This window comes from Thamnophis sirtalis, unplaced genomic scaffold (assembly GCF_051295495.1).
Source record: "Thamnophis sirtalis isolate CommonGarterSnake01/CBP01778 unplaced genomic scaffold, rThaSir2_p1.2 scaffold_12, whole genome shotgun sequence".
NCBI lineage: Eukaryota > Metazoa > Chordata > Lepidosauria > Squamata > Natricidae > Thamnophis > Thamnophis sirtalis.
The window spans coordinates 30,219,492-30,230,492 of NW_028261392.1; the positions used below are offsets into that span (position 1 = coordinate 30,219,492).

The 11,001-nt window shown below is 34.3% G+C and overlaps 1 protein-coding gene across 1 annotated transcript; it reads right to left on the bottom strand.

Annotated features, from left to right (window-relative positions):
- Positions 1-986: 986 nt before the first annotated feature.
- Positions 987-6,599, bottom strand: ATP4B (ATPase H+/K+ transporting subunit beta). The gene is made up of 7 exons (XM_014053903.2): positions 6,410-6,599; positions 5,023-5,151; positions 4,221-4,334; positions 2,676-2,875; positions 2,233-2,289; positions 1,699-1,785; positions 987-1,602 (listed from the first exon to the last, which is right to left on the bottom strand). The coding sequence occupies exons 1-7, from the start codon at positions 6,519-6,521 to the stop codon at positions 1,441-1,443; spliced, it is 861 nt and encodes a 286-aa protein (XP_013909378.1). The 5' UTR covers positions 6,522-6,599; the 3' UTR covers positions 987-1,440.
- Positions 6,600-11,001: the final 4,402 nt, after the last annotated feature.

Below are 11,001 nucleotides of genomic sequence, written 5' to 3' on the forward strand. Positions count from 1 at the left end.
CAAATAAGCCTTCACATTATTATTTTGGGATTTGTTCAAGAAGTAAATATTTACCCAATCTAATGATTTGAAATCCTTATGTACAGGAGGAATCGAGTCTCTAATGATACACAGAACTACATCACAAACTTTTCCCCCCATTGTACCATTTTCCTTTATCTTACTACCATGAGCCTTAGAAGATTCTCAAGCCCTATCTTAAGGTATGCACTGGTTCCCCTATATGCATGAACATGCTTTCCATTTGCATATGAAATTTTACTTGGTATTATCCCCATGGTGTAAAAGCAAGAGGCAGATGCATCAACAAAATGTTGATGGACATCTTCATTACAGAATATCCCAGATAATTGCAACGTCCTGGGCTTTCCCTTATGGCACCAGTTCTGGTGTTACCCCATTCCTTCTCCTCATCCTTAATTAATTTCAATAACATCTTTTTAATATCCTGTAAACACTGCTTCCACTTACTTACCTATCACTGTCATGCAAGTGGTAAATTTGTTGAAGATTAATTATGAAGATCTGTCTCAATACATGTACTTTATATACAGATAAGTGTGTGTTTTAGTTATTAAAATGTCTTCATATTAAGATAATCTAGATGCTTTAAAGTAACTTGTCCAACACAATTGCATCAAGTTCCCTTTAAAATATGCTAAGTCGTTCAATTTAAAATTAAGTTTCCACTGAGACTTCTGTAAAGCAAATCAGTAATTTCTAAAATAACACTAATAATAAAATTAAAGAACAGTAAAAAAAAAAAAACCTAAGGTCTATGTTTTTCTTTATTTTGTTTGGATTACTAAGTTATTGATGGCACTATGACACTGAAGCATTGTAGATTTTCTTCCAAGGTATTCTAATACTGTCAAGTGAATTAGTTAGCTTTGTTTTCCAATCAATAAGATCATCCTTCCAAGGTTCAGTTTACTGCCCAAATTTACCAATGTTGTTTTGGAGTTTCTAGAGTCACAAAGAAAGAGGCTCAGGAGCTATATTTGATTCACCAGCTTTTGTTTATATGTTTCTTTCATAGAGTAGTTCTTACTTTCCTCTTGAAATATGTTGAGATGCAAATCAGTGTTTTTCTTCCTGCCCAATTTATTATACGAATTATTCCAGAAATAATTTATTTTTAATATTTTTCAATGTATAAAATAGTTTTGTATTATATAACTTTACACACATTCAGTAGAATCATATCCCATTGCCAAATATGTAGTACACCAAGTATATATTTGATATTCTCAGATGTTGAAAAATCCAATTAACATTTCTAATAAAGCATACTAGATAATAAAAAGAAACTTTATACAATTGATTGTTAAAGTTGTGACTAATTTTGCTATAAACTGTACACTTAAATTGAAATCATACAAATAATCATACAAAGCTACATAACATATATATTCTCAATGCAGTTTTTATAAACCTTGATTAATTTTGTATTCGAAGTTTGAACTCTACTTTTCCTTCATATGGATCATGTGGGTTATCTGAAGTAATTCCAGTGCCAACAACTCTGCATTTTACGTGTAGTATTTTATTGTAAGTAAAGTTGAGAAGTTTCACTGCTACCAGTGGATTAGTGTAGCTAGGCTGAGATGGAAATACATATGACAAATGTTAATAAAGTGAGAATATATGCAACAAACCTATCAAAACAAAACAAGTTGAAGGGGGAAAAAACCATACCTGTGCCTTGAGTCCATAGTAAGGGAAGTAGTGAAGGCTAAAAGTTCCGTTTGCGGGATAATATTCTACCTCAAATGAGCTGTCATCCTTCAGTTGATCATAAATAAGGTAAGTATTAGTGCTAGTATCAGATAACTGACACTCAATGTATATTATCACATAGTATGTAAATATACCACATAGCAGTATAGTAATATTTTCCCTTAAATGTGTGAGTTTAATTGGTCTTATTTGTAAATTTAATTATTTTAAAGTGAACATATTTTAGTGTATCAGAGAAATGTCATCTGCATAATACATGTCATCGTACAATTTCTGCAAACATCAGGGGGCAAGATTCGTCTCACCAATTTCAGTATGATTGTTAATTGAATTTGCCTTATTTTAGTAATTTTGTGGAGGTGCATAAAAGTTTTAAAATAAATAGTGAAACATTCTTGAGGGAAAAGCAGATGGGTGATAACTATAGAGCAAAGGCAGAAGATAAAAAATGTGAGCTGCCTAAAAGATTTGAACATTGTAATACATACTTACAGTAGTTGTGCAGTTCACTTTTGGAGCAGTCCCATTGCCAGGAAGAAAATTGATAATCTGCAATATAATTTTCTTATTAAGAGTTTTGTAAGTTAATGTTAATAATCCAAATGTAGGGAGTAGGTGGCTGTAGAAGTTAAATGTTTATGTCCACCAAACAAGATTTTTATAAGCCAGCCTTTTGTGACTGTTGCAACTGATTTCAGTACTGTACTTTTTCTATGTATTTGACTTCAAAGTTTATTTTCCTGTCTTGGGTGTCAGGATAATTAATTATTAAAATTGAGCATATTCAACCTCCCCTCATTTGCAGGTTCATGTTCTAGCAGCATTTTTGTAACCCTTTGCAGAACACAGTGCAGAAAATAATGAAATATCTGTCAGCAAAATTGTCTTTCCTATTGCTGTTAAACTATACTTTTCACATCTAGTATTATACTTACTCTGTTCATCTTTATTATTAAGCATGGCCTGCCTTCAGGAAAACCAAATTTAGGATCCGTCAAACCAGAGCAGTTTTCAAGCATATCTTTTGTAAATTTGCAAGAGTATTTTTCATTATTTGGAGCATCAAATGTCTTTTGGTGGTAATAACTTTCCTGACTACAGTTTTTGTTGCCTTCTTGCATAGTTTCATTGTATGCTAAAGTGAGAAAATGGAAGAAAAATAAACATTTTCTATTGCAGGTAGAAAGAAATAACAAATAGTTTATTTATAATGAATTCAAAAATGCTTGCTCTTGCCTTTTAATGTTTTCTAAGCTTCTGTAGCTTTTAATACATTTCAGTTATTTTATGCAACAGTGGCCTAATTACATCTTGCTAGATGGGAAAGGTAAGTCAGATTGGAAACAGCTGCCAAGTATTTATTTGGTCCCAATTAAATTGGAATGGCCAGACTCAAGTGTAATGCTGAGAAAGCCATAATAATCTGGTTTGTATGGTACTAAATCATAATCAGTTGCTTCTCTTACCACTCTTAGCCAAAAAGAAATGTGTCTTAAATAAGCTCAAAGGTACTGTATATTGGAGAAGTGAACTCTGTCTTAAGATATTTATCCACCTAGCAGTAAATTTCATGCGGTAAGGCACTTTTGTGAAAGAAAACTTTGAAAATGCTGGTTAAAGATAATGCTCAAAGACACTTATTCCAATGCAGCTTTCTAAACTCTGCTCTCCAGATGTCTGGGATTACAGCTTGATATTCCTTACCTAGCATAGTAATCATAATTATAATATTTCCAGATTATAGAATATTATATTAATGCTGCTATTTGTTTATTATTGTTGAATTGTACATTTTTATTCTACTGGTAGCTTTGTATTTTGTGAACTATTGTGGAATTTTCAGAATATTTATGAGTCCAAACAAATACAAAACATGTGTATAAGACAAGTAAAAGGAAGAGAAGTGGGCATTTTTCAATGCACTCAGAACCAATTGTAAAAAAATTAGTGTTTTTCCTCTACCATGCACTTCGATAAAGAAATCTGCGTAGGCAGAAGTCAATATTTAAAATTGTATGAGCATTCATGCTCGTATGACGCATGATGTCCTCCTGAAATGACCCAATGTGCATAGAATGTACGCTGAAGTTATAACTCAAAGTTGACATTTCACTTACAGATAATATATGATGATCAACTATAGTAAAATGCAAGCTGAAAATTGATTGTCTGGTTTATGAAAGAATAAACTTTTATCTTCAGTAATAATTTCAGTTGCAATTGTTTACCCTTTTTTGTAGTCTAATTTTTCTCTACCAAAGTGCCACTATGTCAAAAGATGAAGACCTAACATTCTGTTCCCTTTTTTTAGTAAGAATCTTTGGTAAAACTGTTAACATCAAATACTTTGTTAATTGGAATTCAACTTAACCTGTATTTCATTTTCTAGTTTCTGTTTTCCTTTTCTCTGTAACCTTCAATTTTTCAATAGAACTTCTACACTTTCCTAAATTATTTGACTACCACTGTGCCATCTTTACCTGAAAGAAATTTCTGAAGTATCACAACATAACGATTCCAGGAGGACTTCTCAGAAATGTTATAATAAATTTCCATTCCTTTTTCTCCATATACATCTGGTCGTAATGTCACTCCTTTAATGATAAATCAAAAATAGAACAAAAATACAAAAAAATAATTTACTTATCAAGTCTTTTTTGCCAAATCTAATAAAGTAAAATTTAAATGCAAAATATATTTTAGCAGTGTAGTCTTTAGATGTTGAGAACTCTATATTCTAAAATTACATGTATTTAACCGTGAACCTGCTACTTTTTCCCCCCTTTGAGCAAAGTAGTTTTAAGGAATATAAGGCTTTAATTAATAAAATTAGCCATTGTTTATGTAATTATACTTTATCCACCACTACATCTGATAGCATTAACTTTCATTTATATAAAATGAAGTAGTTGCAACTTTTTAATGCCAAACAACTCATACATTGGTCAAAGTGGTAGAAATGCAGCTTTTTGCTTGTTGTTTTCCCCCCTGCATTTAAGCTGTTGGTTTTATTATTCTATCTATAGCGTGGTTTCTTTATTCCTGTTATAGCCATTCTAGAATGAAGAGTAGACTAAATACTTTTTATAAACAATAATTATATATTTGATGGAACTTTTTCTCTTATGTGCATTTTTTCTCAGAAGCAAGATTATTTGAGATCAAGCTGGATCTATAGTGCATAGGTCCATCAGATTTTAACCATCAGTTGTTAAGTTTCTAAAATAATTTTGGATTATATGGGTTTAATAACAAAATGAGAAGAAATGTAAAAAAAAATACCTGGTGATTTTAATCGATCTTGATAGTCTGGTGTATAAGGATTAATTGTCTTCATTAAAGAATACATAGAAAGTGTGAATAGTCCAGTCAATACCACATAGAATGCAACATAATAAAGACTAATCCATACTGTAAGAAATAAATAAAAATAGATTTAAAAAATAAAAACATGTCCATTAAATTGGCTGAATAATTTAATTCAAACAAATTACTACAGAGGTTGAAATTGTACTGTTCAAAATGCTCTCCACTGGAATTCCTGCAGCTAAATGAGAGGGAAGGATGCACAGTAACATTAGGGTTACTTTGCTTTCTGGTCTTGGGATGACCAAACTGGGTGATCAGAACTATGCTGTATAATTAAAAGTATGGGGTTCAGTTGCTTGCACCACTTTAAATTTTGAAAATCTCCAAATTTCAAGCTACAGTTTGATCAAGCTTATTTGTTGATCCTTATTCTGGAAATTAATACATTTTAAAATATAACAGTTGTTGAATTCTAGATGGGGGATTCTACAAGTAACAGGTGCATAACAGTTTATACATATTGGTATCAAATAGTGCTCAATAACCTGGTGAGGCTTCTCAAATCAATTAAATGTCTCCGGAATAATATATTGGTAAATAAAGTGTAAAAAATAAATTGGACTAATTGGAAGTCAAAATGACAGCTCTAAGCAACTAGAAGCAAGCACAAAAATATTTCAATACTATGCAAACTATATTTGAGATTAGATCAGCCATTCTAACTTTGACACATTCTTAGCTTTTCCCTACATATGCACGCACGGGCGTGCACTCATTTCTTTCCTAGTACATATTTCCAAATCAACCAAAGAGAAAAAATGTGATGTGTTTCTTTGTACTCTGAGCCCTTTTAAAGTAATATTTCATTCTGCTCAGGTTTTGCAAAGCCAGTTGTCTCATCTCCAAAGAAGCTGCTGTGTAGTTTCTGTGGGTATTTGGGACCATAAAATATATTAAGAGTTTTGAGATAAGCATAAACCAGCCTGGGGATTTCTGAGATAAAGACTGGGCGAGCTGGAAACCCAGTAGGACAGAGCTGAGGATGCAGCTGGGTCCTCACCTTGGGCCTTGCAATGTAATTTTAAAGCATTTATAATTAAATTTAAAAGCCAGTCTGATTGAGGAGACATCTGGAATCATCCCAATTCTATTGCTCTATAAACAATTTATATGAATTTGAATGCTAGCATGGACTCAGAATTATTCTTTAATAATTACCATTAATAAGTGATACTAATAAGTAATATTTGGATAATTGACTTCAATGTTCTGTAAAGCAGCTTCCAGTAGTAATGTTTGGTCTTAGAGCAAGTTCCAAAAGTTCTAAAATCAGATTTTTAAGAAGTTTGTTGCCACATACCCCAGTTAATCAAAGTTCTTCCCATTAACTGTCCTGTGTCTGGATTCCATAAAAAACGTTGGAAATTTTCCATTCTTTGGCTGCAGGTCTTCTTTTCATTTAAAGTTGCCATTTTCTACCTTGAGATTTAGGAGCTGAAAAAAACAAACTCTTCCACTGGTGCACAAGGATTTGGCAACCCTATTTTGATTTTATACCTTTTTCCTCTGAAGGTTATACAGATTACATGCATCACCAGCAAAAGTTGATAACAGATACCTGCCCACACTTTTTTTAAAGTAATTTGATAAGCATTTTATTGGTTAATCAAAACTAATAGCCATCAAATGTTCTTTCTTGATGTTACTTATTTTTCAGATCTTGTGATACTTTCAACACAATAGATGTTATCAAAACAGATGCAATATTAACAGCTTCCCTTGATAAGCTGCATACATTGTATGTACTTAGTTTTAAGTGTTCCTGTCAACACACATTCAAGTTGAGACTTCTCTAGAACTTTCCAAATACAATCCATAATTCCTCAGCAGCATACAAATTGTATTTGATTTTTAACTAAAATGATTGAATACATGGTATTCTTCTGATACTGTTTTAGCAGGCATATCAAAGATAACATCTTTTAAAATTTATGTGTTCAAATTCACTGCAAGCCAGCATGATGTAGGGGGTAAAGTGCTGGGTTATGTAAGAAAATCCAGGTTCTAGTCCTCTTGAGACACAGAGCTGGGTGACCTTGGACCAGGCACTTCCCTCCAACCTCCAGCTTGTCGCAAGCCAGTTGTAGAAGAAATTCCTTGTTGCGTCATGCATTGATATCTTTGTGATGGGAACCAGGTCCAGTACAATACAAACAAGGACAACTTGCAACTGAGTGAACAGAGTTAGGAAAAAAATTCAAAATATATTTTTGCAGGGTGGTCAAGTATAACTGCAATTCATATGTTTGAAAGAAAGGATCTTCAGGTATGTAAACCAGACTAGGACTTGGGGATGGGCTGGGGAACATCCTGGAAGAAATCAGAGAGAGGTTACTTCCATCTTTTTGGAAAGAAATCTGCCTGGATGTGACAATGTAATCTAGCTCAACCTGATGGCAACTTACATTTTCTCATAGTCAGGACTTAAGTCTAATGGATAAATGCTAAGCACTGTTTCAGTTTTAACTAGTCAAAAAGAGTTGATTGGTAAGATGGGCTGCATTGAAGTTTAATAATAAATACATGAATAAAATTATTCCTCTTAGACTACATGCTGTTTTTTTTAAAAAAATGTTATTGTCTTAGGGCCATGATTGTGAACCTCTGGCATGTGTGCCAGAGGTGGGACAGTGTCCTCTCTGATGGCAAGTAAGCTGTTGCCCCAGTTAAGCTTTAACATTCTGCTCCCTCTTCCAAGCCCCAAGTGGCCAGCCTCGGCTCCCGCTGTTTTCTCCCAGAGCTCCGGCAGGCCCGCTGAGTAGGAGCCCGGACAAGACTGGAGTGAGCCGCGGAGGCAAAAGGCTGGCCACTTGGGGCTTGGAAGGGGGAGCAGAATGCGGGTCCTCCACTCCCGGAAAGTCTGGGGAGGGAAGTGGGGCTGGCCCGTTTCCTCCTGGGGCTGCTTGGAGACGGAACCAGGGCTGTGGAGATTCGCCCGCGGCCAGCTTCTCTGGAGCGGAGGAGGGGGGATAGAAGCGGAGCTGAGCCTCTTGCCACTGTGGGCCTGGCTTGTGGAGTGCAAAAAGGGGAGGGGGCCACACCCCTCTTGGCCTTTCGCCTCCACGGCTCTCGCTCCAGCCTCGTCTGGGCTCCTCATTTGAAGAAGCTTCTTTTATCATTTCAACTCTCCTCTTGTCTGCCATGATGAAAATGTAAAAATAAAAAGGCAACTTAGGCAAGACCTGCTGCTCCCAGACCAGGAGGCAGAGAACCACATGCCTCCTTTGCATAAGGAATTTTTCGCCTTTAAACCCTTGCTTAACTCTGAGCAAGGGTTAAAAGGTGAAAAATTCCTTATGCAAAGGAGGCCCGTAGGTCTCTCACCTCCCCCTGCAGTTAGCACTAAGCAGAGTCATTCTGGCAGCAACTACATTAGCCTTTTTCCTTTTAATTTAATTTCCTTTTCTTTTCCTCATGATACTGGTGAGGCCCCGCCTTCCCTGACTGCACGTCTCTGGTGTTTTCTAATCTTGGGGTGGCAAATAGCCACCCCTGACTTAAGTAGAAAGAAAGACATCCAGCATCATTTTATCAGAATGGAAATGAATTCATCATAGCCATTTTTTAAAATTCCAGTATTCTGTATTACGTTTAGAAAAAGTCAAATATTCTGGATATTTTATTATATTTAATTAATTAATTAATTAATTAATTTGTATGCCGCCCACTCTCAAAGAGACTCAGGGCATAATCCTTGCCCATAATCCTGGGCAACTCACAAAAAAAATCTTGACAACCATAATAAATTGCTGAATAAGAAAAGTGTGTTTAATTCTCTATTTTTATTGAAATTTTATTTTCAGAAGTTTGCTTTTCACGTCTGTGTGTAAGGAGGTATATCGTAAGCTATATAATCCTGTAATATGGTGGATTCTTGTGATGGTGAAATCATGAAAAATATTTGTGGAATATTATATTGGTCCACAAGAAGTATTTGCATATAAGTTAGTTCATGTTTTTCCATAGTAAAAATAATTTGAAATATGTACATTTATTGTATTTCTTTTACTTGACCTTGGAATTTTCAAATATTAGCCTATATTCAAGATAATTACTCACTAATTCAGTATTACACATTCAACTTAAAACCCTAATTTCCTTTTTTTTTTTTGTCTCTTATGTAAGAGTATTATATCAGTTGCTTACTTAAGAAATATCTAGCTCTGCATGTACAAAGAAATTTTCAATGGCCTTTGGGAAATGTTTTCCATGTAATATTTCTTTGTTGTACTTTACCCTATATCTGAACTTACTGATTACACTTCATTTGTTGACCTTGTGTTCACTAGTGACACAAAGGACAGCCAAACTTTCATGTGAAGGTTACAGTAGAAATTATATGAGAAAGTATTTTTTAAAATAAGTAAAATAACTAGTTCCAAATAGCTTGTTCAATATTTGCTTCATTTAATGCTATAGAATTTTAAAAATGGATCCAGCTAAGGGCATTATTATACAGTATTCTTAGAAGTTTCAGGATTTTGCCTTACTGTATTGTTAATTTGATTAGTTATACCCTTTGTGACAGAAGTGGTTCATACAAGTTGAAAGCCGTGGTTTATAAAATAAATAACAAATGTTTGGTTATTGAGTTACATTAAGCCACAAACCATGATTAACAAATTGCAGTGGCTAGGTTTATACAATATTCTAAACCAAAGCAAATAGCGAGTCTCTTGAAGTCTCCATTCCAAATCTCACTGAAATATACCAAGCATTTTTTTAACCAATTCTCAAAATTTTGCTAAAATATAGTGATTAAAAATATGGGGGAAATGAGAAAAATCTCATAAGGCTTAGGGCTAGGCCTTGGGAAGTTAGAAATGACCCTTCTCTCCATGCAGCCTTACTCAGAACTGGCTGACAGATTGGTCCAGTTGGGTTGCTCATGGGAAGCCTGGCATCAGTCCAGAGAAAAAAATGGCTGGACCTCCAGTGGCATTTATCATTCAAATGAGTTGCCTTATAGTAGCCTTCCAAGTTCTGGATGGCCAACATTCAGGAGGCTGAGAATATATTTTGAGCCTAAGATCCATCACTAGCACCTCACCACTTAATTTTCTTTTTCAAAAATTAGGACCATCATGGTGACTTAAAAGCAAACCAGACTAAAAAGTTGTGTGAAGAATTCTTCGGTATATGGGTTCTTTGATGTTGAAGTGGTATGATCAGCTGAGAAGAAAGCTATAGTGCCTATTTGCAGAAGATTTTCTACAGAGAGATTTTGCTACTGGAATTGAGACACCAAATACAGACATTTCTATTTTCAATTGCTGTTCATCTTCAATAAGATAGATAGATAGATAGATAGATAGATAGATAGATAGATAGATAGATAGATAGATAGATAGATAGATAGATGATAGATAGATAGATAACACACACAAATAGATAGATAGATAGATAGATAGATAGATAGATAGATAGATAGATAGATAGATAGATAGATAGACAGACAGATAGACTGATTTCAATAACAATTTTCAGTGTTTTAATTGTACTGTTAGCATCATAAGGAAGTCTGGAAGTTTGTGAGTAAAGGATACATGCTATAAATATATCTGCAGTTTTGAATCCCACATTTTTATTTATAGATAATCTTGTGGCACATGGATGTGGTGAATTCCAAACTGCTGGTTCCACTTTTGAAGAGCCATTTAGGACTTTGCTGCTTCTAAGTCAAGGGACTAAAAACATTCTGCAGCTCAACCATCATGTTTTATTTTTACTAAACAATATACAGCCAAGAAAACAAACAGATGGATCATTGAACAACTCAACCCAGATTTCTCAGTCGAGACATAAATGACCAGCCTCATGTTATCCTACCTGAGATACAGGATACTACAAGCTCTCTGGAAAAAGCTATGATGCTAGGAAAAGTGGAAGGAA

Excerpts from the sequence above, each read along its gene's own strand:
- ATP4B (XM_014053903.2), bottom strand. The coding sequence starts at position 6,521 with ATGGCAACTTTAAATGAAAAGAAGACCTGCAGCCAAAGAATGGAAAAT. Across the intron at positions 4,335-5,022 it reads AGATCGATTAAAATCACCAG|GAGTGACATTACGACCAGAT; the intron begins GTATTTTTTTTT and ends TTATCATTAAAG. Across the intron at positions 1,603-1,698 it reads ACTATGGACTCAAGGCACAG|CCTAGCTACACTAATCCACT; the intron begins GTATGGTTTTTT and ends TTTCCATCTCAG.